We start from the raw sequence: 26,601 nt of genomic DNA, 5'->3' as shown, positions 1-26,601 counted from the left end.
AGACCCAGAAAGCGTGTTAAGCAGGGCTGAAGCACTGAGGAACCTCTCTTCCTCGCTGGCCAGAATCCAGAGGCAAAGTGTGGAGGAGGTCATGTGGGGTCACTTGCTCCCCCCAGATTTTTGACATGGTGGGCTGGAGCCAGCTGGAGCTGTGGAGTCAAACAGCTGGAAACTGCAGGGTGAGCAGATGTTTTTGTTGATGCCTCTCCCTGTGGAGCTCAAGCAACTGCCCCTCACCCTAAAGCTTCCAGCTGTTTGCTGCTGCTCCACATGCAGCTAATACTTGGATGCTGTTGAAGGTTAGAGGTGTGCCCTGTTGAGGGTGGGGAGGGGGAAGCAGGTAAACTGTCCTCCCCTCCCACTCTCAACAGACACCAGTCATCTCTGGAAGAAGCTCCCATCCTCACCACAGGACAGAAGCCTCAGGCTTTCCCTCCCTGCTGTCTGGTAGGTGTAGAATGATAGGCACTGGAGGTGCACAAGCCAGGCAGTAACTTTAAAAGAGCCACATGCAGCTTAAGCCACAGTTTGGCTTCTTGTGGCCACTGAGCCACACTGAACAGTGCGCTGCTTAGAGTTTGAGGTCATTACAAGGGGTATATATTACAGTATTGCAATTTTTTTCCCACAGGTTTGACAGAATTGCTCGCACGAGGGAGACAATGAATTCCGATGGCTTAAATACACTGTCATACAAGTTAGTGAAAACTGATAAATACCCGCTATATACAAAAATCACAGTGGATGTTGGCTCACCCAAAAAGTAGCGTTGGAGAGGCAGAAGTGAAGACTTAGAAGCTTCCAGGGATATCTAATCCACAGGATTTTTATATGTACTGTTTTTACTACAGTCAGAATGAACAAGAAAGGTTAATTCAGCTATGCAAAGTTTTTCCAAGTCTGCTGGATGAGTGAGCCTTTTTAATCCCAAACTTGACTTTACACAACTTTCTAGCTCTACAATATTTTTATAAGTTTAAAAACTGTAAATAAGAGTTGTAAATATTTACATTGCCAGAAAATGTTGTTTATGTATTTGCTGCAGTGCTCCCCACAAATAGTTTATTCAAATGCTGTTGTTCATAAACTAATGATGAATCAGCGATTATTGCCATATTTTTCCCATATGCTAAATTAGGTAGACAAGAATACTGCTTTCAATTATTTGTTGTTGTTACTTTATGAAGGACTGGAAAATGCTGCTAAAATTGTACAAGTTTACACATTGTATTCGATTTTTTTTAATGGACACAGTATCACTTTTTCTTGTCTAACATCAACCAAAACAAACATTTTTTCTTTCCTTTTATACAGAGTGAATTTTGGAAAAATTGACCATACAAAATGTGTATTAGCTCCATATTTTATTATCTTAGAGTGGAGGCCGCAGTCCTCCAGTGAGCGCTATACAGACAGGACATTTAAGCTTGGTGGAGCTGCACAGGACAGTATAAATATTATGACTGGTGCAAGAAGTAATGTCCCCAGGTGACCTTCCTTGACAGATGTCTCATATAGCATATTAAGATTTGTTCCCTTTTTAAGCACAGCAAATTGATTGAAATTATGGGCTGAAACTATAACCTTTTTTATTACAATTTACCAAAATGTTTACTTTTGTAAGAGCTTATTACATCATTTAAATACTATATATATATATATGTTTTGGAAAAATAAATTTCATTTTTCTTAATGTTGTACATAAAACTTGAATTCATTGTTCCTTTTGCTTTGTGATATTTTAAGATGAGAAAAATTTGAGACATTTGTATGTTAAAGCCTTATTAAACTAGGGTGTAGCATAATTGTTAAATGTGGCTTAAAAATAATCTGTGCTCATAATGACAGGTTCTTCTGTGCTTCATTATGTGTGAGCAATGTATTAAGTTTGCATGAAATCTTTTGCATTCTTTAATGCGTTTTTGCTGATCTGAAGTCTGCACTAAAAGTATCAGCTAAGATGTGGAAAAGTACTGCAGGTCAGTATTCATTTGTAACTTTCGCAGCCAAATGAGGAGAGCACGCTTTCTTCTTCACAGCATTTTTTAACTGCAGAAAGGTGGCAGTGCCAGCCTACACGGCTTGCCTTTTTGCTTTATGACATTGTGAAAATCCCTTTAACACTATGACATTACAGCAAGTCAGAATTTTACCTGAAAACACCAACATCCCAACCTTGTGTGAGAATTTTTTGCCACCTTTCAGCCAGCTCAATCTAAAATGACTTAGACTAATTGGGCCCAGCCCGTGGGAGGCTACACAGGAACTGTGGATCCAGCCAGTGGGGCAACTTCTGAATGGAGGTAGGTTTTAACCCTTGGAAAGTAGAAGTGAAACCTAAGCCATTTAAAAGAAGGAAGGGGCTGATCTAAAGATGAGAGAGGGGAATGATCATGCTGCTTTATTTAAATGTGCTTTTTGGCCACTGGCTGTGCCTGAACAGAGGACCTTGGGGAACTGCTTGTCCTGCAGGCTGACTTTTAAGGGCTTATACACTGACAAGTGAAAGTGAAGCCCGTGTGAATGTTTCTCTTACTTTGGAACTGGCTTTGAAGCTTTAGCCTGCACCTACACACCTGCCAACACAAGCCAAACCCATGTGAGTGTCCACATATTCAACTACACCAAAGCTGTAAACAATCACACCTTTACTTAAACTAGTACAGCTCTGGTTTCTGCTCAGCATAAGGGAGAACCGATACACTGTTTGTAGCACTGTTTGTTTGAAACTAAGACCTGATCTACCTGTGTGCAGCCCATTGTGCACCTGAAAGCCTGAGGCAAACATCTGGTCTTGGGAGTAATTGTGCTCCTGCTCTGAATTGCAGTGTTAAGTTACTGATGTTACTCCTGGGTGGATTCTGAGTGCCTGTGGTACCTGGCCAGCAAAAAATGACAGTGAAGGGTGAGGGGCAACTATGGGGTTACAGGCTATGCTCCTTCACGCCCCCCCCTTTCTGCAAGCAGAGAACAGCCCAACTGGAGGAGGCTAAGTTTCCAAGGGACTCTGCCAGTTGTGCTCTCCTACTATTAGTACTGGCTGTTAGAACCTTCCTGTTTTCTGTGAACAGTGAGTGCCTGGGGTAGGGCTGAAGGAAATGAAGAAGAGGAGCAGGAAACAATGGAGAAGAAAGGAGGGGGCATAGGGCAAGGGGGAGTGAGGAGAAGGAGACACAGAAGAAAAGGGGATAAGGGAATCAGTGGGAGCCCAGCATGTGGCATCCCTTTGGCAGCTGCTGGGACTCGCCTGTTAAGCAGGCCAATCGAACCCTCACACTGACAAGCCTGACCCTGACCCCTCAACACCTGGACTCTTCTGAACCTCCCTACTCAGACCTCCACCCCACTGAGCCCAACCAGCTGCACCTGGACCCCCACCCCATCAAGTCCCCACGAACCTCTACACCCAGACCTCCTGGCCAAGCCCCATCTCTCCAGGTCTCCCTGCTAAGCACCAACCACCTTCACTTGGATCCCCTACAGAATCCCATTGGAATCCCCCCCAATGAGCCTTGAGCATCCAGATCTTTCACTGAGCTGTTGGCACCCAGACTGTCCCACAAAGAAACTTCTCACCCCACACTAATCCCCTCCATGCTTGGATCCTGCTGGACGGAGCTTGCTCAGCCACACCAGGTGCACCTAGCACAGAGGGGCACTGTCAGGATCTGGTTCAGCCTCTCTGCTACGTCCCTGTATTGGGGGGGGGGGAGATGTTCAGGGTGCTTTCCCACCTCAATGCAACCAATGACCTGTGCTCCTTACTGCCATGCTGGAGCCATGCTTTTGAGACAAAATTTGAAGAATTTTAAAACACTGCACACACAATTTTTAATTTTTTAGCACAGAATTCCCTCAGGAGTATATGTTAGCAGGTCTGCCCCTAGATCGCTGCCTGAATCTGGGTTCATTTTCCCTCTGCGAATCACATGTGCATGCAGCAGCACTGATTAGTGGTCAAATGTGGCCTGGGATTTTCAGAGGAGTCCCAGTAGTATGGGCCCCAGCTCTCCCTAAATGCCAGGGAACAGGGGAAACCAAACTAACCAAGCTCCCAGAATCCTTGTGAGGTCCCTCCCAATCTGCCCCTTCTCCTATCAGCTGAAACATTTGAACAGTCAGAGCTGTGTGTAATCCTTAAGCTGCCCAACCTATATAAAAACACTATATATTGCACTTGATTGTTTTGCCTTAATATATGAAGATCAGGAAAATTTCTATAGAAAGCATTCCTGTTGTAAATCTCAAAGAATAGAATTCATGCAAATGGTACTGCCTGGCTGTTAGCATGAAAGATTTTTACAAATGTGCCTTAAAAAGAAAAGCGGAAGGAAACCTTGGACCGTGACAGCATTTAGCATAACGAGTAAATACGAGTAAAGGAAACTTAAAACCATCAGCCCATGGGAACTTTAAGTGTCTAATATGTATTTTGTCACTAAGACTCCTGCAAACCACAGCCACAAATGGGCGTGTGTCCAAAAAGGAGGCCGTGTCTGAATTTTTCCTTTTGTTTGCCATGTTACTTCACCTACATGATGTCCTTCTTTCATCCATCAGCATAACGGGTGTGCAAGCTCCAAAATAAATATTTGTCCCTCTCTTCAGGATTTTCAGGGATTGCCCCTTATCGGCCAGGTTTGGCTATCGAATTTTAGGGTGTGACTGAGTGATCTCAAAGGAGACAGGATAGACAGGTATGGCCCAGGCAGAGAGGATGGTGCCTTTCTCCCTGCTATCTATCACAGACCCAAGGGACCAGCACCATATTGATAGAGCAGCAATTCTGGTGAAGGGGAGGGACTACTTCCTGGCTTAGCTGCTCCCTCTGCTTGCTAGGAACAGGGGCTTGTGGTGATTCTACCTGTATCAGCTACAGAGTGGCTTCAGCCTTGATAGAGCTATTCCACTTTCAGCAGTGTTCTTAATTTCTTCAGACTTGGCCAGCAGTGTACGGAGTGGATTGAAATAGCTCAAGTTAGTCTCAGCCCAGAGGTTCAAAGTGGGTAAGAGGAAATATCTTTTTCTGGGCCAATGTCTGTGGGTGAAGGAGACAAGCTTTCAACCCACACATAGTCCTTCAGGTCTGGGAAAGGAACTTCATATCATAGCTAAATGTACTGATATTGTGTAGCATATTCTAAGGAATCCTTCAAGGTGAGGTTGCCCATTAACACAGGACAAAAGGCTCAGAAGGATAGGCGTGTTAATCTGTGTCTGCAAAAACAATGAGGAGTCCTGTGGCATCTTAAAAACTAACAAATTTATTAGGGCATACACTTTCATGGGAGAAAGCAGGATTTACTAATGAAGGCTTATGCTCCAATAAATGTGTTAGACTCTAAGATGCGTGCCACAGTACACCTCATTTTTACAGACAACTTGGTGCAGTCTCAAACTGAGAAGCAAAACCCCTAGACACACCAGCTGGCTGGTTCTGTGTGCTGGCTCACTGAAGGAGCAGCTACTCGATCAGGCTTGGTGAGAGGCAAAGCACTGTAGGGGATTCTCAGTATGCAAGGAGCAGCCAAGCTGGTGGAAGCCAAGGTGAGGTCACTGTGCTGAGTGCATGCCCTGAGTCAAAGCTGTACAACATAGAGGCACCCAGGGTTGCAGGGCGGGGCTGTAAACAGTCTACTAAGGTCCCACTTATCCCCTTCCCCTTCATTGAGCAAGCATCCAATGTGCAGCCACCAAACTCCCCATCATGCAGAATACGAGGCAGCCCTCATGCAGCCACACAACAAGCTAAGGCAGTGCCTACTTCCGGTTCCCTTCCCCCATGACACTTCCGATATCCCCCGGCAGTGCAGCCCCTCTGCACCGCAAAAGAGCCCCTGGCTTATAGCCACACTAGCCTTACTCTGTGACAGAGGGGAGGACTCCTTTGGGAGCCTAAAGGAATGCAATTCATTCATTGCCTGGGGCAGAGTCACTCACAGGCCTCCTCAGTGCTCCAGTTGGCATTTGGGCCAGACATGTTGTTGGCAGATGTAAGTCGGGTCGCTCCCAACTATTCACTTGACACAGAATCCAGGAAAGCTCTGGGGCCAGCTATTAGAGGAACTTCACATTCAAACTATCACATGTCCTCTGGACTGGAACCCTCTCCGCCACAGCCAAAAGTGCCACAGCTGATGGAACCTGTGCCATCCATGAGTAAGCACGACAGGATAGGATTGTGCAACCTCTCTTCCCATGGGGGAGCTTGGCCTCATGCAGCAATTGCACTGGGTGACTGGCCAGGAAATGAACAACAGGTTGTACCAGCTTTAGAGAGGTGCTGGAAAACTGCCCCCAGCCTGGCTGAGACTTACAGGGAAGAAAATGTGTTGAGGCAGCCTCTGGGGAAATGAGCAGAAGGGGGTGTCCCAAGAGACAAGGACCAGGTCCGCATCTGGGCAAAATGGCAGAGTGCCACTGATTCATGCCAGGTGGTGATCAGGTCCCATATGCACAGACCTAGAATGCAAATGTTGGGGCTATGTGAAAAAGGACAGCTTGTGGTACTTAAGGCCACAGTATATTATTGGAACCCAGCGTGTAATGAAGTTTCCAAAGGATGGTGGACTCTTTGGACAGGATCAGCCAGCAATACACTGGATGGATGGTGTGTCTGTGTATACCTAGGGACCCTTCCACCTCACAGGATCATACGTCCAGACCAAACCTGGAGGTCTGCACTGCAACGCAGCCCAGCTGGGATGGGCCAGCATCGGGTGTCTAAATGCAGCAATACCCAAAGAAAGCTGTCATTTCAAGGGCCTGTTCTGGAATCCCAGAGGCTGTAGGCCTGCGCCATGGAACTGTACAGATCCTTAGGGTCACTCCCAAGGGCCTGGTTGCAGGCTGGGGAACATACCACATTCTGTCTCTGACATGGCTATCCCACTGGGACTCTTGCACTTCCCTCTGAACAGCTGGCACTGGCCTCTGTCAGAGACAGGAGACTGGATTGTACGAAGCGCTGGCTGAACCTGAGAAGCTGTGCTTCCTCTGTACTTCGCGCACAGTCTCCTTTCCAGCGGAGTCCAGCACAGAATGGCCCCATGGAAGTGAACTGGGCTACAGCTCATACCTGCCTTTCACAGCATGCACAGTAATACGTGAGACAATTTCAAGTGACAGAACTCTGACAAAGGGATCCTGCACTTCCAGCTGGCACAGGAACACTCCCTCTCGGGCAGCAGAGCAGGGCGATCACAGAAATATGGCTACACCAGCCTTCTAAGGAACACTTTGGTCCTAGACAAGTAGCTCTGTAACCAAGAAGGGCACCCACTAACTAGACCAGGCTCAGACTTTGCCATGCTACAGGAGTTGGATCCAACTTGCCCTGGACTGTCCAGGCTGTTAATCTGGTTATTGGGGGGAGGAGGGAAGAGAGTTAGATCCCAGTTACAGATCACCTTTTAACCAGGGCTGGCTGGCAGATCTGGACCTAGTTGCAGGTCAGATGGCGACCCAGCACTGAGCATACATTGGACACCCTGCATGAACCACTCTAAGCTGTCCCAGTTACAGGGAGGGAATCTTTCCTGCAAGGCTCAGCTACCTCAGAGAAGCAGTGATGTGCCAGAGTCAGCTATTTCCCCTGGGCATGACACAGCTCTCAAGTCTTCCCTTTTCATTATTATTTCACTCCTCAGTGCAGCACCCGCTCCTGCAGAAGTCTCATGCTGCTTCTCTGCAGGAAAGGGTGGCTTTTGCCCACAGTTCTACACCTGGCTCAGGCTCCAGGGCCCATTGGCAATTTCTCCAGATGAATGAATCACGGGCAAGGTTTCAATCACTGCTCATTTTACATTAAGAATTATGATTTCCAAACTCTGGCCCTCGACATCACTGGCATTGGTCTGTGCACTGACAAATGAAAAATGCTTCCAGCCCTGACATTAGTTAGGTCACTGTACCCAGGCTAGGGAAAATATATGGCAAAATTGCAAGGATGAATTCCTCAATTAGCAAATCTCCTCGAGAGAAATATGTTGATAGCACCTCACTCACCAAATACCCTCCCATGCCTATTTTTGCTAAGAGGAGACAGCAGCTCTTTATTTTAACAGCCCCCAGCCCACCATTTATATTTGGTCCTGCTTAAACTGTGCGACCTTCGCTTGCATTTTCTCAGTCTGCAACATTGTGAATGAATTAAAAGACAAGAAAGTTTTCCACCCATCCTGAACTTCTTGGACTAAGGTAACTAAGAGATAAGTTACATACAGGTTTTAATTCTTTTGTCTTTAGGGGGTTTGGTTGGAAAAATATACCACTATTTGTTTGCAAAGGTTGGGGCTTCATGGACTTTACATGCACACAAATAAGCAATTCTCCTGTTTGAAGCAGTGCCCAGGAAATTGTGGAAAAAGTATTAAGCATAACTTCTACATGTTACCCAATCAGGATTCTGTTCCTAGACAACAGAGATTCTGGGAGACTGCCACTGGTGTGTGGATATGTGGAGTGCTATAAAACCAATGTTTTAATCTGCACACATGGGGCTGAATACAGTTCTAGTACCACATGCCACTGGTGGTAGCAGCAGGACAGCACAAGAGTACAACAGCCCACAGCCTTACAACCATTGTGCTCAATAACCCAGTTCAATAGGACTAGACCACACAATGCTTAAAATACTATCAGCCACCAGCGGCCTATTTACTTGGGGCTAGGCTGTGGGGTAGACAACCTGCTCTGGTTTTGCCCACCCCCCAGTTGTAAAACTGCCATGGTCTGGGATTTGGTGGGGCGGATTTGCTGAGGGGGGGGGAAGACAAGTTGACTGACTATCCGATAAGCAAATGTGACTAGTCCTTAACATCCTTTGGCACTGAGCCAGGGCCTCAGTGCCAATTTAGAAGGAAAACTGCCACCTATTGAATCACTAGCGCAGCTTCCAGCAATGCAATTTTTTTTTCTTGGCAGTGTTCTATCTAAGAATTTGCTGCGCCCAGGTTTGCATAACTTGAAAAAGTAAACTACAATACAGCTCAATATTATGAAGTGATAGATATGACGTAGGCTATAAATTACATTACACATGATAAACTCTAGTTAAAGAAATGTGATTATTCTTATGAACGGGCCCTATTTGTACAGGCCGTTAAAGTGATAATGTCTTATGTCCTCTGGTCTGTGAGGTGTAGCAATATCTCTCACCTACTTCATAATATACATTAAACTTCAAACCTTTATATAATCTTTATAAGATGTACAATTTTTTAAAGCAACATTAAAAGAATGTTAACAATATTGCAAGGTCAAGTGCTTGAACATTAGGAAATGCAAGATTTATGATTGCTTATGCACTAGTAATTCCTCTTGCTCTTTCTTCCCCCCGCAATATGCATTGGCATTATGATATAGTCTGTACTTACATGATTACAGGCTATTTCCAGAGGACCCTGCCTCATTCAATGCATGAAAATAGTCTGTCTAGGTTCCAAATTATTTTTGGACTTTATAAATTAAACCTCACTAGCATAGCGGGGTTCAAAAAAAAGCATTAGATACCGCTGCTCCTCAAGTTGCAAACGGTCAAGTTACGACCGTTCGCACTTACAACCAAAGCTCTCATGGAGCAGTTGTAAAAGCGGTCCCCGAGTTACGCACATGACCCACGCTTATGAACAGTGCGGTTGCGTGTAACTCAATGGAGTCCGAGTTACTAACAGATCGAGTTATAGTCAAGTGTTTGGTCCGTAACTTGATCGTAACTCGGAGAGAGGCTGTATGTTCATGAAGACAGGCCCATCAATGGCTGTTAGCCAGGATGGGAAGAGAAGCATCTCCATGCTCTGGGTGTCCCTAGCATTGTGACTGCCAAGAGTTGGGACTGGATGACAAGGGACAGATCACTCAACAAATTATTGTTCAGTTCATTCCTTTTAAGCACCTGGCAATGCTGGACATGGTGAGAAGACAGGATGTGACAGTAGATGGACAACTGAGCCAACCCAATATGGCCATTCTTATGTTCTTAGCACTTTGAATTCTTCATGGAAGGAAGAGCAGATTACTAGGTGCAGGGGTGAGGCACTCCCAGTATGAGGCACTACTTAGTAACACACTGTGTTAGTCCCACGCAATATAATGCACAGGGTTTGACAAACCCCAGCGAGAGCTACTTGCCAGCCCCGCACTGCGCATGCGCCAGACCGGCACTGCGCATGCGCAAAGCGCTGGTGAATGGGGCGCATGGAGCGACCAGCTGAAATCTACTCACCACGGGCGAGTAGATTCAGCGGTTTGTCGAGCCCTGATAATGTAGCAACCTGGCCTAACAGTGACCAAAGGGTGGTCACAAGATCAGTGTTTGAAAGAAAGGACTGCATTCATCTCTCCTTGCACTGAGGAGAACAGACTCTTGGGACTTGTCTACATTGGCACGTTTTGTCGCTAAAAACTGCTGGACCACAATGGAGGCAGACACAAGAGCCCTGGTTTGAATCTGCTCCAGAAAGCTTTTGGGCTCAGGCAGAGTGTGGGAGTTGCAATTCTCCTCCTTAAAGCATGTCCCAAATTATCTAGCACAAGCTACTGGAGGCCCTGGGGCTACACCTACACTGCAGAGTTTTTGCGCAAAAACAGCCATTTTTGCACAAAAGCTCATGGAGGGTCCACACTACAAGCGCGTTTTTGCGCAAGAAAAAGTACAGTAGATGGTCAGAAGACAGGGCTTTTTGCACAAGAGTTATTCCTCTTTCTACAAGGAATAAGCCTTTTTGTACAAGAGCTCTTGCACAAAAGGAACGAGTGGATGGACAACAGGAGTTTCTTGCGCAAGGCGTCTATGAATGGCGATCAGAGCTTTCTTGCTCAATATTGTCCAACAGCATTACCAACACTTCCATTGCTTACTGGACTGTTAGAAGACATTTGGGGTATTTTAGAGCTAAATAACAACAGCACAGAACACTGAGAGCCAGGACTGGCGACTATAAACAAACTTTATAGGATGACAGAAAACTTGGCCATACCCATAATAAATGGACATCTGGTTAACTAACATCATGTCGGACAATAGATCTGCCAGACCACAGGGTGCTGGATTAGAGAGGTTCAACCTATAGCTGCACTCCATAAGCAGTTGACCATACCAGAAACATAATATAACCTGTCCAATTCCAAGATTCCCCTGACCAATTCCAAGGTACCTTTTTCAGATACTCAGTCACAACTCGAGTGCTGCTCCCTCTTCCAGGATCTTAAATATAGAATTATGTAAGAATTTCTCTCTATGTGTCCCTCTGTGCTGTCCCAGGTTCTTTTGTCACCTTGCTTCCCTTGTAATGGTCCCCTTGACCTAATCCCTCCATTAGGGTGGTTCTGCATCATCAGCTTCCACACAGGCCTCTGCCTTTGGTGATACTGAAAGCAATGACAATAGCTAGACACCTGAAGTGATTGAAAGATACTGATGCACATGACAACAGCATAAGAATTATTTGAAATCAGGGAGTTCTGATCATCAGAAGAGAAAGCTATGTGAAAAATATGACCACAGCTGTGTATGTGATCCAGGACCAGAGCCAGCTAGTACCATTTTTGTTGATAACTACATTGATTTGGCTCAAAGGACAAAGACTTGGAAGAACAATTCTCATTGGCACAAGCAGGCCATTTCTCACACAGCCTTCAGTTTTCTGTAGCTAGTCCAGCAAATTGTGCACCCAGCCAACACAAATAGCCAGAGGGACTGTGTGGAGGGAATTAATGTGCCATTGTGCTGGCAGACAGTTTGGCTCTAGTAGGAGACACTTAACAGCACTTTACTGCTAGCAGCACACTGGAGAGAAAACAGAAGCCAAAACCATACAGAGCTTCAGTGCCTCAGGACATTCCCCAAGCAAGGCAGCCTCTTTCCCTGGGTCTCTGCATACCCCTCATTCACCAGCATGAGGGCTTGGCCCCCACCTCAGCCCTGGCACGTTGCCCCAGCTTTGGTGAGTGCAGGGGAGTTTAAGGGGCATTGGGTTGGTGCTGCCAGTCATCCATAGCCTCCCCAGACTGGCATGGCACACAGGCCAGTCTCTGCTTACAGTTACGAGTTAGGAGAGGTCTCTTACTATGCAGACCCTCTGCTTGCTCATCCAACCAAGTATTTTGAGCCCAACATGTGTCCAAAGAATCCTCTTTGAGCCCACAACAACCCACCTTTTGAAGTTAACATTTTATTTCCTATGTTCATCTAGATTGACATAAGGCCTTTGCCAGTCATTCATAATAACGGATAGATAAGCAGAAGACCATATAGGTAATATTCTTTAGAGTCATAAAAACTGATACATCTTTGATCTTAAGGCTAATTAGAGTCATTGGATGATGGGCGATCACTCGTTGCCGAGTATGATCATCTGCCATGGGAGTTGTGGACCTTCAGGTGGCTGATAAGGCCGATCCTTGAACCACAACTTCTATTACAGCGAAGGACAGATGTTTCCAGGTACAGCAGGAAGCTACTGACCATGACTAGAAGCCAGTCTCTCCTTCCTCCTCAGCTTGTTGGCAAGCAAATTCAAAATGCAGGGGGCCATTGCACAGGACTTGTCTCCATTTTGGACGATCCTGAGCAAGTGTCTCCAAGTATCAACGCTAATGTTGCACTTCTTTAAGTTACCCGTTAGCAAGTCCTTATAACGCTTCTGTTGTCCTCCCATATTATGGTATCCTGCTTTCAGCTGAGAAAACAGGACCTGTTTTGGGAGGCGATGGGCTGGCATCTAAACAGTGAGACAACTCCAACGAAGTTGCTGACGGATGATCATTGCCTCGATAGTGGTGGTCTGTGCCTCTTCCAGAACACTGATGTTAGTGCAACTGTCTTCCCATTTGATCGTCAAGATCTTGCGGAGGCAGCATTGGTGACAACTCTCGAAGACTTTTAAGTGATGTCTGTAGGTTGTCCAGGTTTCAGACCCATACAATAATACTGATAGACAAGAAGCTTGGTAGCTGTTCAAATGTGCTCTTCAAAAACTCTGTGCCATAAACAGACAAAGCTGCACTGGCACAGCACAGACTATGTTGGATTTCTACATCAATATCTGCCTTGTATGGAAGACAACTTCCAAGGTAGAAAAAATGATCAACACACTCTGCTGATTTTAATAGATGGGGCATATTTATGGTGACCATATTTTCTGAACCAAAATTAGGGACACATTAGCCATACCCCCTGACCTGTTAACTACACCCCTGACCTCCATTAGCCACACCTCTGGAGGTAACGCTCTCGGGGTCAAGATGGACACATGACCAGAAGTAAAAGGTGTCATGTGGCCCCCTCCCCTTTAAGAACTTTTCCCACCATCCTCCTACCAATAAGGATGAGTTTGGCCCCCACCGAACCCCTCTCATGCAACTATCCTGCAATTGCATTAACCCAATTTGTGTCACAATAACTTGGGGAGGGCTGGGGGAAGTGTTCCCTCTAAGAGTTTCCTCCCATGAGTGGAATGAATTTTGTGTTGTGCACCAGCACTGAGTTCATGTGGCTTGTTTGGGTGTGCCACTGTGGCACCCAAATTATTAATAAATATCTTATAAACCTGTACTTTTTCCCCTCTGCTGCCCTGTCTCCTCCCCTTACTCCATCAGCTCCCCTGGTGCCTGCTGCTCTCCCATCCCTCACTCTCCTCTGCTATCCTGACTCCTGCCCTTCTCACTGCCCTCATAGGACATGCCCCCCTGCACCAGCCCTTCTTTCCCGCCCTGTGCCCACTCCACCAGTAGCCCCACTCTAATCATGTGAGCTACCCCTCTTCATCCCCTCTCCTAACATCTCCCTCTACACACCTGCCATGCCTCTCTCCTCTGGTGCTGGTCCCTCCCCTGCAGGTGTCTGTCCTCCTGCCTCACCCCCAGAATCCCCTGGCACCTGCACCCTCCTGGTGCCTCCCCCTTCCCTCACTGCTCCTGCTCCCCTGGCCTCTTTTTCCCTGATGCCTATCTCTTCACTACCCTCTGCCCAAGTTCCCCTCCTACCCCTCTATGCCCTCACACATGACTTGCTCCATCCTCACCTTATGCCCACCCCTCCTCCTTTCAACCCTTTTCTCAGCACCTTCCCATCCCCCTCTTGACCCCAATGCCCCTCCTCTCCTCTCCCAACATCACCCTGTCCTCTCCACCCTCCAACTCCCACTGACACCTCCTCTCCCTCCTCCTGCCCTTTTCCTCATTGTCTCCACTTGCCCCCTGGCATCTGTCGCTCCTCCACCCTGTCCCTTGGTGCCTTCCCCTTTCTTCTCCTGCTCTGTCCCCCTCCCCTCAGCACAAGTCCCTTCCTCTGCCACCCCCCTTTCCCCTAGTTTTGCCCCTGCCCCTCCCACACTTTGCGGGGCTGGAGTCTGTGGTCGGGCCCCAGAAGTCCCCAGCCCCAACTGCTTCCAGAGGAGGACCACTTGCCGGGTCTGGAGCTGGGCCACTCACAGTGCTAATTTTACTGCAGTCCCCGCACCAGCTTTGGCTCACAGTAGCAGGAACATGGGGGGGAGGGGGAGGAAGAGAGAAGGAGAGGGGAGAAGTGAAGATCGTATCTTCAACTTTGTGATATGGTCGGAAGCCACTCAGTGACTCCGGTAGAATTTCTTCTGACAGGTGCAGAAGACAGGTTGCAAGGACCTGGGCCAAAACTTTGCCTGAAACAGCAAGGAGAGAGATACTATGATAGTTTCCACAGTATACTTTATCTCCTTTTTTAAAGAGGGTAACAATCAAGGCATCCCTCATTTCACTGGGTGTATCCTTTTTTATCCAGATTTTAAGGATAAACAGACTAAGCTACTGAATTAACTCTGATTCACGGTCATTAAAGATGTCAGCAGCCTTCATCTGCCTTCATGGCCGTTGTACCATTAGATAACAGTTTCACCTCCGTTGTGCAGTTATCCTGTGTCTGCTTTGCAGTTGAGGACTTCTTGGATCACATTATGTCTCCATCCTTCCCCTCGATCATTCTCTGCAATGGGTAACCCCTAAAGGAGGACATCGGTCCAGGCAGCATCACTCTCGGGATCATTGGAAAACACAAGCCTCTCCACCACAAGCTGATGGAAAGTGATTAGGAATAATCAGCATGGATTCACAAAGGGCAAGTCGTGCCTGACCAACCTGATTAGCTTCTATGATGAGGTAACTGGCTCGGTGGACATGGGAAAGTCAGTGGATATTATATACCTTGACTTTAGCAAGGCTTTTGATACGGTCTCCCACAATATTCTTGCCAGCAAGTTAAGGGAATGTGGATTGGATAAATGGACGGTAAGATGGATAGAAAGATGGCTAGAAGGCCGGGCCCAGCGGGTAGTGACCAACAGCTCGATGTCAGGATGGCAGTCGGTTTCTAGCGGAGTGCCCCAAAGTTCGGTTCTAGGACCGGTTTTGTTCAATATCTTTATTTATGACCTGGATGAGGGGATGGATTGTACCCTCAGCAAGTTTGCGGATGACACTAAGCTGAGGGGAGAGGTAGATACGCTTAAGGGCAGAGATAGGGTCCAGAATGACTTAAGACAAATTGGAGGATTGGGCCACAAGAAATCTGATGAGGTTCAACAAGGACAAGTGTAGAGTCCTGCACTTGGCACAGAAGAATCCCAAGCATAGTTACAAGCTGGGGACCAACCGGTTAAGTAGTAGTTCTGCAGAAAGGGACCTGGGGGTTACAGTGGATGAGAAGCTGGATAGGAGTCAACAGTGTGCCCTTGTAGCCAAGAAGGCTAATGACATATTAGGTTGCATTAAGAGGAGCATTGCCAGCAGATCCAGAGATGTCATTATTCCCCTTTATTCGGCTTTGGTGAAGCCACATCTGGAGTATTGTATCCAGTTCTAGGCCCCCCACTACAAAAAGGATGTGGACACATTGGAGAGGGTCCAGCAGAGGGCAACCAAAATGATTAGGGGGCTGGAGCATATGACTTGAGAGGCTGAGGGACTTGGGTCTGTTTAGTCTGCAGAAGCAAAGAGTGAGGGGAGATTTGATAGCAGCCTTCAACTTCCTGAAGGGAGGTTCCAAAGAGGATGGAGAGAGGCTGTTCTCAGTAGTGACAGATGGCAGAACAAGGAGCAATGGGCTCAAGTTGTGGTGGGAGAGGTCCAGGTTGGATATTAGGGAAAACTATTTCACTAGGAGGATGCTGAAGCACTGGAATGGGTTACCTAGGGAAGTAGCTGAGTCTCCATCCCTAGAGGTGTTTAAGTCTCGGCTTGACACAGCCCTGGCTGGGTTGATTTAGTTGAAATTGGTCCTGCCTAGAGCAGGGGGCTGGACTTGATGACCTTCTGAGGTCTCTTCCAGTTCTATGATCCATGGAGAGGAGTCATCGGACACGGACACGGACACACCCTATCTGAATTTCTTAACACAAAGGAACAGGCCTAGTCCTGAGGCTCTCGAACTGTCCAGATTACTGCACCTCTTTCAGGAGTCTGAAGCCCAAGTGCCAGGTGTTGATGCATACAACTTAGCCTCCCAGCCCCCCTGAGGCATGTGGCCCCAGGCAACTGCCCTGCATGCCAGCCCTGCACTTGTCAATCTCTCCCTACTGTCCCATGTCCCCCACTACTTGACAAATTCCCTTAAAGGCCTCTCTCTTCCTTCCTCCCCCCCCCCCCCCCCCGCATCCCCCTCCTGTTCTGCAATGTGATTTGTCCTTTTCATATTTGTTCATTTTTGTTAATTGTATCCTTTGGTATATATGGTTGTGACTACTTTCTTCCACTATTTGATCTGAGGAAGTGGGTCTGGCCCACGAAAGCTCATCATCTAATAAACCATCTTGTTAGTCTTTAAAGTGCTACATTGTCCTGCATTTTGCTTCAGCTACCCCAGACTAACACGGCTACATTTCTATCACTATTCTACATTCAAGGCACTACATTTAGCCATTTGGAATGGAAATCCATCAACCATACGAAGAAACTCGCACAGATACAGACAGACATCTTTCTATCCAAGTGCAAGAAGATGGACATCATACCCAAAGGACTGAAAGTGAACAATCCAGTAAGATCAACATACTGCACTGACTACAGTGAAAGACTCTGCCTCACACTATCCAAAAAATTAAGAAATCACCTGATAAGTATTTTATACAAGAAACAGAAAACCATCAAGAATGACATTTCTAACTTAGATCATCTCATCTCAAGACAAACATCCACACCAACTGACACCTTGCAAGACTTTTGTTCCACCAGACAAGAAATCTACTATACACACTTCTATTCCCTACAACAAAGAAAAGACAATAAATTTTCTAACCTGCTCCATACCACTGGCTACAACAGCAACTGCCTCAACCCACCGGATAATATTGTTAACCTCTCCAGCTACAAACTCAATCCAGCAGAAGAGTCTGTCTTGTCCCGGGGTCTCTCTTTCTGCCCCACGTCCCCCACAAACTGGATACAATTTTGTGGTGACCTTGAGGCTTTTTTTCCACCGCCTCCGTCTCAGAGAATATTTCCAAACCACCAATGAACACCAGTCTGACCTACCAGATCCCCCCTATTAACACCAAAGGAAAAATAATTCTATATGGACTCCCCCTGACAGTCGGAATTACAATCTGGATTTCTATATACACAGCTTCCGCAACAACGCACAGACTGACATTATTCGCAAACGACAACAAGCGACACACAATCTTAGCCTCGCTGAACACCATGCCATCCAGAGTCTCAAAAACAACCTGGACATTGTAATCAAACCAGCTGACAAAGGGGGTGCTGTGGTCATTATGAATAAGGCCGACTATAACCAGGAGGCAACCAGACAACTCTCGAACACCACATTTTACAAACCTCTCCCCTCTGATCCCACCTTGGAATACCAAAAGAAACTACCCTGTCTCCTTAAAAGCCTCCCCACAGCTACTCGGGAACAAATCCACACAGAATCACCTTCTGACCCCCGACCAGGATTGTTCTATCTACTTCCCAAGATCCATAAACCTGGGCACCCCGGACGTCCCATCATCTCTGGTATTGGCACGCTCACTACTGGTCTATCCAGCTATGTAGACACTCTTCTCAAACCCTTCGTAACCAATACCCCCAGCTATCTCCGAGACACTACTGACTTCCTAAGGAAACTACAAAACATCGATAACCTCCCCAATAATACCATCCTTGCCACCATGGATGTAGAAGCTCTATATACCAACATCCCACATGAAGACGGATTACAAGCAATTAGAAACACTATCCCAGAGGACACTACTGCCAACCTGATAGCAGACCTATGTAACTTTGTTCTCACCCACAATTATTTCCAGTTTGAGAACAACTTATACCTCCAGATCAGCGGCACAGCCATGGGTACACGCATGGCCCCACAGTATGCTAACATCTTTATGGCTGACCTAGAACAACGTTTCCTCAACTCACGTCCCCTTTCACCCCTCCTCTACCTACGGTACATCGATGACATCTTTATGATCTGGACGCATGGCCAAGAAACACTGGAGATATTCCACAGAGATTTCAACAACCTACACCCCACCATCAACCTCAGCCTGGACCATTCTACACGAGAGATCCACTTCCTGGACACCACAGTACAAATCAACAATGGAAAATTAGACACCACTCTCTACAGAAAACCCACCGACCCATACAGTTACCTACATGCTTCCAGCTCCCATCCAGAACACACCACACGATCCATCGTCTATAGCCAAGCCCTTCGATACAACCGCATCTGCTCTAATCCCACTGACAGAGACCAGAAGCTTCAGGATCTCTACCAAGCATTTATAAACCTCAACTACCCACCCAGAGAAATAAAAAAGCAAATTGAAAGAGCCAGACGAATACCTAGAAACCATCTACTTCAAGACAGACCCAAGAAAACCAACAATAGAACACCACTTGTCATCACCTACAACCCCCAACTTAAACCTGTCCAACACATTATCAATAAACTACAGCCTATACTGGAACAGGATACCATACTCAAAGAGGCTCTGGGAGACAGACCCATAGTCTCCTATAGACAACCACCTAACCTCAAGATGATTCTTACCAACCACCACAGGACATACCACACTAATACCAACCCTGGTACCTTCCCTTGCAACAAACCCCGTTGCCAGCTTTGTCCACATATTCATTCTGCTGATACCATTATTGGACCTAACCAAGTGAGTTATAAGATCAAGAACACATATTCCTGCGCATCCAGAAATATAATCTATGCTATCATGTGCCGAAAGTGTCCGTCTGCTATGTACATTGGACAAACATCTCAGACACTTCGCCAAAGGATTAATGCCCACAAAACAGATATCAGACAAGATCACAAAGAAAAAACAGTTTCTTGCCATTTTAACCAGAAAGGACACTCTCTCAACGACTTAATCACCTGCATTCTGCTACAAAGACCTTTTACATCTGCACTTGAAAGGGAATCCTCTGAACTGTCATTCATGTTAAAATTCGACACTTTCCAAAAAGGACTCAACAAACACTTGAACTATCTCACCCATTACCAAGATAGTTTCCCCAATTATCACCTCAAATACCATTAACTCACAAACATCCCACTCTCCCTACCTCTAATATCAATTCACAGACACTTACCTTCCTTCCTTCCCCCCCCCCCCCCGCATCCCCCTCCTGTTCTGCAATGTGATTTGTCCTTTTCATATTTGTTCATTTTTTTTAATTGTATCCTTTGGTATATATGGTTATGACTACTTTCTTCCACTATTTGATCTGAGGAAGTGGGTCTGGCCCACGAAAGCTCATCATCTAATAAACCATCTTGTTAGTCTTTAAAGTGCTACATTGTCCTGCATTTTGCTTCTCTTATACCAGACATCACTACAATATTCAGGTTTCTTTCAGTGGCAAAGTACCAGTTGCTTGTCCCAGGTTAATTGCACCTTAATGCTCACAGAGACAACACTTGTAGACAATCCTATACATCTAAAAATTTATTAACTAGGAAAAAGAAACGAGAGGTATTGACAAGATTTAAAGCAGGTAAATACACACACACCTTACAATTTAAGGTTCAAAAAGTAATAAGTGCTTCTGTAATAAACTTCCCAGGACAGCTAAGCCAGGCTAAACCTGGGAATCTCTTTCTTATGCCTAGAACACCTTGCCTTTGAGAGTCTAAACAACAGAGAGACAGAGTTTCTCCTTCTCAGAAATTTTTATTCCCTTTCTGCCTGTCTGATGCCAGCTCAGCTAAGGAAGGAAGTCACTTGCATGTTTCCTCTTCATGGGTGGGGAGAGTAATCAATGTCTTTTGTTCTTCTATGGTCCATAATAGTCTGTCTGGTGCCAATCAGGGCCTCCAGACTGCACCTAATCTTACTGTGGGGGACAGGATCTGGTTGTCAACCAGAAATCTCAGGTCAACTCAACTATCAGACAAATTAGATCATCAATACATAGGTACATTCAAGAACCTGAAGCAAATAAACCCAGTGAAGTTCAAACTTCCCTACTGTAGTCAATGAAAACCCACGCAGTATTCTATGTCTCCTTCCTAAAAACCATTGGTACAAACCATTTTCTGGTTGGTCCACCCTGACACTGCCACATATAAAATGATTCAGTTGGGGTTGGTCCTGCTTTGAGCTAGGGGTTGGACTTGATGACCTCCTGAGATCTCTTCCAACCCTAACCTATGATTGTATAATGGTCCAAAGACAGGAAGAATACCTACTAGACAGGAAGAACTAGAGGACACCAAATGAAGTTAATGGGTAGCAGGTTTAAAACGAATAAAAGAAAGTTCTTCTTCACACAGCATGTAGTCAGCCTGTGGAACTCCTTGCCAGAGGAGGCTGTGAAGGCTAGGACTATAACAGAGTGTAAAGAGAAGCTAGATAATTTCATGGAGGTTAGGTCCATAAAAGGCTATTAGTCAAGGGATGGAAGTGGTGTCCCTGGCCTCTGTTTGTCAGAGGCTGGAGAAGGATGGCAGCTGGAGAAGGAGACAAATCGCTTGATCATTGTCTTCAGTCCACCCCCTCTGGGGCACCTGGTGCTGGCCCCAGCTAAGATGGACCTTTGGTCTGACCCAGTAGTGTCACTCTCATGTTCTTATGTTCTACTCCAATAGATTCTGGACCCCAAACAAGTGCAGGATAATCTTAATTGCCTAATGGATTAGAAAGGCTGTGGTCCTGACAACAAGCCATAGGAGCCAGCAGAAGATGTCCATGCAGCAGATCTACTGTGGGATTCCTGCCAAGCTCATTCTGAGAAGCCTGGGATGAGGGCACACTTGAGAGGGGAGAGGTAATGCCAAGATAAGCTCCTTCAGCAGCTAAGTCTGGGAAACTAAGCAGCTCAGTCCTCAGGCAAAATTAACAAGTTTAGCTGTGGTAGCACAGCCTAACAGCCTCAACCTCAACAGCACATCTCTGGCTGCTCAGTGCTTATGTCAACAGCTGCAGTCACTGCTATGCCTGCCTTATTCCCAGTCTTATCTCTATCCTGCTGCAGTCCCCATTCCCTGCTTATTCATGGCTCCAACTCTGATTCCTGGCAGCTGACTCCTGCCCCAACCACTAACCCATCCCAGTTGTGACACAAGCTTTTGTGGATCCTGTTCTTGGGGATTCAACGCCCCTCACATATTGTGTAGGGAGCCTGGGAAACTAATTCAGGGCTACAGATTCCCCAGGCTGGCAAGGAACCTAAATATTAGATGCTATAATACTCAGCCTAATTTAGTCTTTAGTGCAATTTTCAAAATTTCAGTGAGTGCCTAACCTCCCGTGGATTTGAAAAGTCCATTAGGCACAAGTCTATGATTTAGTCTGTCAGTGAGGAACATCTAGCTTTTTTGATTAGGTCTATCAGGTGGTCAAATAAAGTAATGAACCCTCACGGAGGTACACCTGCCCCACAATGAAAGCACTTTACAGGACCCAAGCCTGTGAACCACTTCTACAAGTTCTGTAAAACTAGAATGATACTGAAAAAACTTCAGAGGTGTAGCCAAGTTAGTCTATAACTGGAAAAACTTATAAAACAACAAATAGTCCTGTAGCACCTTAAAATTAACAAAACATGTATAGGGTATCATGAGCTTTCATGCACACAACCCACTTTTTCAGATGAACTGAGAAAACTGTTAGTTGTTGAGTGAATGATCAGCGATATCTAGTGGCCAAAAAAAAACTTTAAAAACTACTAGTCCTGTAGCATGAAGTTAAGGGATCCAAGGTACAAAAAACAGAGAAAGAGAGGACGGGGAAAGAAAGAGAAAGAAAAAATGGGGGGCGGGGGGAAATATGGTAGGTTAGAGTGTCCATGCTAAATGAGGCTCATAGAGTGGGTTCTAAATAGACCATTTAGCATGTAGCTCCCACAAATGTTATTAAGTCATTGTAGAGGGCAAGTTATGCCACCTCCATGAAAGGGATAGCGCTTGGGTTGATATAGTTAGGCCAATAAAGTGCCAGTGCAGACACTATGTGTTGCTTACATCAATTGCTGATGCCTGCCCAACAATGCCTCACACTGGTAGTTCAATCAGGGCAAGCAGTGTAGGGTGACACACACTCCACTGACACAAATAGCATAGGGTGGGATATGAAAAACATATTCAATTGCTACAGTGGCCCATGTAACTTAGGTCAACTAGGTACAAAAGCATAGTTTATTTGGTTTATTCCTGTGCCATATTCCCAATAGAATTGGTGGGGTTGCAAAGTTGTAACTAACAGATACATTTGGCCCATTTTATTTACTTATTTCAGTTTCTATTTTAAAAGCACCTGCTACTTTAATCTCTTATTAGTAGACAGAGCAGTGACAGAACAAGCAGAACCCAAAAAGGGTGGCTGAAACCACTATCACCGCTGCTGCCTAGGAAGCATGAACAAGATTGTGGTCATAGGTAAAAAACTAACTCTCAAACTATCAGACCAACCCGTTGGAGGAGCAAAATCAAATGGCAAAAATCTTTGCACCTAGCCTCGAAAAGGTCAATCCTAGGAATTGGCAGCAGGAATGTCTCAAAAGATCTTTACTGCTGCATGGCTATAGAATCGACTTGGACAACTGGGACCTACAGCAGAGCTCAAGAGACACTTCTTGTGCTTGGATTTTTCTGACTGGAAAACAAGCCCAAATTGCTATTGTTGCCAAGAAGAGAAATATGCATCACAGACCCTCATGTATCTCCAGTACACACAAATATACAGCACTAAATTCCTACCTTCCAACTCTTCGTGAGAAGGTCTGTGTTATTTTAAGAGAAGTTTTGGAAAAGATAGGAACAAAACCCTAAGAAGCTGGCTAAAAAAACCCAACAAAATACAGTTGTCTGGTAATTGTTTCTGAAGCCAAAAGCAATATATGTGGCAAATGTAAAGACTTAATCAAGTTGGAACTTGTATTTTTGCCACTCTAATGCTAAGTCAAGTTAATGCACTGTCATGTGTCTTCCACTGAGACACTTTTATAATGAACAAACATGAACAGCAGAATACACAAAATATTGCATCAAACCTGTCTCAAATTACTTACATCCGACCAGCAACTGCAAGATCAAACTGCAACTTGTAACAGCTCTTCATACCCCAGGCACAGGGTACACTGTTTCTTCTTAGATCCAATTAACCTATGACTCCCACATACTACTGTCATGGTATTTATCCAAAAACACTGTGTAAGATGTCATACGAAAACTAACAACAAGCTTTCATTAACATTATTGTAAAGTGTATGTGTTAATGATACATATAACATTATCAATTCCTTCTGAGTGATGTTACTGAACATGTTTAAGACCAGACAGCCTAGCCTCAGTAAAGGTTATAAGTAGGTCTGTCCTAGAGAAAGGAATGTAGGTTCTCTCAATTTACTTATTAGCATTAAACAAAGCTATCCAATTAAAGTAAGTGGGGGTTATCTTGAGCTGGAACTTGACAGCCAAAGAATGAACATGGCTCTTGCACCCCTGAGACAGGAGCCAATCTTCAGGAGGCTTTGCTAACCTGTGAAACAGACAACCCTTTTGCGGATATAAGGAACAGGGAGACTCCAGCCTTCTCTGTAGGTGACAAAGGAACCACGTGATTTGAACTCTGTGATGAGTCCTGGCCAGCCTGGCACCGGTGCAAAGGCTGTTAGAATATTGTATCCAGTTCCACAGTTCAAGAAGGATGTGGATAAATTAGAGAAGGTTCAAAGAAGAGAGAAGAATTTTAAAACAATTACAAACTGGTTTTATAGACTCAGAGCTCAAACTATTAAGACAGGTCTCAGTTTTCTCCATTGGGTATTTCTGTAGGCAGAGCTTGTGAGTTGTCAGAATTCTGAATCATGGTAAGCCACAAACACTGCACTTCACAGAGATACTGTTTAGCCCTGACAATAGGAGCAGCGCTGATATTCATAGCTGACAGAGGAGAAGTGGATCAATAAGATTTAACAGAACTCACCACCATTGAGCCAGGCAACTCAGACGGAAATAGCTGGCTTTATTCGCCAATACAAAGGAATACTGCACTGCTTTTCCAACTTCTTATGTAGGTGAAAGAACAATGAACAAATGGCAACACTCCTGCACAGAAGAATGTCCCCCATAAAACACCATTTCAGAGCCAGTATGTCCCTCCAATTCAAAGGAACTATAAAAGGGTCCAAGTTCCTGCTTAATTTTCTCCAATAGAAAGGTACCGTCACTTAAATACAGTATTAAAATGTTTTCACATGCCAGTTTTACCACCTACAAATCAGAGTACTATAACTAGAGTATTAGAGGAAAGAGGTCTCTCCTCTCCTTTACCTGGTACACTGGAGAGCACTTTTTATAGAACCAATCTATTCCTCCTGTATGAGCCCATCAGATTTCCCCACTTGTGGGCCTTTCAAAGGAGGAGAGAAAAGCAATGATAAAACCCAAATCTGTGATTGTAAAACAGCAAATATGGACAGGAATGTGTATGTGTATAAGTGTCTGGGAAAGGGTGAGCATATCTAATGGCTTAACTCAATTTTTGTCACTCACTAGATTTCAAGTTCACAGGGTCACTTGAATCAGTGTGATGGAGATTCTACAGAAGTGTCCTAACTCATCACATACAGCAGGAAAGTATGAGAACTCTTCCATCAACAGTTACATTGTAGATTACTGGAAAGCAAGCTAGCTGCAGGGCAGTAGCACAGCACACTCCTATGCAAACTGGGAAGCACCCAGCTCTCAGGATAATTCAGTCACTTGGTCTCAAGCTGTGGCCTGGGATTCCAACAGACAATGCACTCAACCTCCCAAGAGAAATCTGGGCATTACTAACAGATTCCAGAGACAAGTGGGCCCAGAGAAGCACTGCCACAAAGTGCGTGTTGCTAAGGAAGACAAAAAACGTCTCTCCCCTTGTGTTCTGACTGGAACTTACATTTTACATCACATTTGGGTTACATCTTTAACTGCAAGACAACTTCTTCAACCTTCTCAAATCCTACCTGAGAGTTCATGGCTGCTCTACTCAACAGAAAAAGTACCCAACACTGTTTGTACAAATTTCACAAAATTACAATTCCTTCCTGACAAAACCCTGTTTTTCAATGGAAGTTTCAGATTTAGAATGGCAAGTTTAAATATCTGAGCCTCTCTCCCACGCCCCCTGTGGCAAGCACATTCTGTCCCCCTTTGAGGCAGGGAAAAGGGTGTTACAGCTATGCAGATGAGTGAGCCTGCCTTTAGCCTCAGGGCAGTGAAAACAGCTGCCCTTCCCTACAAGTCTGTCTGGCCTTGTGGCTAATTAGTATGACCACCCTCTTAACCTGTCTGTGTGGCCTGAGGAGACGAGACAACCATCCAGGGAGCTAATGGGTAAGGGAACCCAGGCCTTTACTGCTCCATCAGGTTGCAGTCGTGGGCCCTATCAGTGTGTGTACTCATCAGGAGTCGGAAGGGACCCAACTGAAGCACTTCCTCCTCTGTTATACAACTGCACCAATGGCTGGTCTCAGGCTGCGTCCTACCTTGTCTTCCAGGGGCAAGGTCCATGGTGCTCAGCCTGTGGAAGCTCCAACGGTTCCATCTCTTGGCGTCTGCCTAGGCCTTAGCACGGCTAGCCTCCGTGGTGTGGGGCCAACGGCTCCTGGGCGGGGCCTGCAGTGTGCATCCGCTCCCTTCAGTGGTTCCAACTGACTACACTGAGCTGCTCCCTTTCCCGCTGGCGCGCGCACGGCAGGGAGGGGGGGGCAGGTCTCCCTCTGCCCAGAGCAGGGACTAACGGCTCCTTGTCCAGTCCACCCGCCACACCCCACTGTACAATGGCGTCAGTCAGCCTGAGCTCTGCCGCTTTGCCTCCTCCCGCCTTGACACCCCTCAGCCGTGCGCGCGGGAACACGCCTCAGGCGCGGGGCGAGCGGGGAGCCCGAGCCGGGGCGCGGCCCTTAGGACACAGCGCGGGCCGAGGCCCATGGCCGCTCAGCTCTAACGGCCGCGCCGCGAGCCCCTGCCGCGCACACGCCGGCCAGAGGCGAGGCCCGCGGGCGGGGCACTCGAGAGAGCGGCAGGCAACGAGGCCAGGCCCAGAGCGCCGCACGAGCCACGCGGCCAAGGCGGGAATCCACCAACAGTCAGAAGCGAAGCCCCGCCCCTCGCCT

General features: G+C 46.1%; 2 protein-coding genes across 3 annotated transcripts in view; one reads left to right on the top strand and one right to left on the bottom strand.

Moving 5' to 3' along the window:
- Positions 1–1,896, top strand: part of B4GALT1 (beta-1,4-galactosyltransferase 1) — a 49,228-nt gene extending 47,332 nt beyond the window's left edge. Inside the window, exon 6 of the mRNA XM_075931212.2 lies at positions 632–1,896. Within this exon, the coding sequence (XP_075787327.2) occupies positions 632–767 (136 nt within the window). The 3' untranslated portion in view covers positions 768–1,896. The remainder of the gene's footprint in view (positions 1–631) is intronic.
- Positions 1–26,598, bottom strand: part of SPINK4 (serine peptidase inhibitor Kazal type 4) — a 112,891-nt gene extending 86,293 nt beyond the window's left edge. The window contains exon 1 of one of the 2 annotated variants that reach the window (XM_089779140.1): positions 25,972–26,598. In XM_089779140.1, coding sequence (XP_089635266.1) covers positions 25,972–25,996 — 25 coding nt within the window. In that variant the 5' untranslated portion in view covers positions 25,997–26,598. The remainder of the gene's footprint in view (positions 1–25,971) is intronic. The other variant, XM_089779139.1, reaches the window with a different exon arrangement.
- Positions 26,599–26,601: the final 3 nt, after the last annotated feature.

Source organism: Pelodiscus sinensis, chromosome 6 (genome assembly GCF_052426305.1).
Source record: "Pelodiscus sinensis isolate ZL-2025 chromosome 6, ASM5242630v1, whole genome shotgun sequence".
NCBI classification, from domain to species: domain Eukaryota; kingdom Metazoa; phylum Chordata; order Testudines; family Trionychidae; genus Pelodiscus; species Pelodiscus sinensis.
The sequence above is the reverse complement of the archived record's forward strand: the minus strand, read 5'-3'. Positions and strand labels throughout refer to the sequence as shown.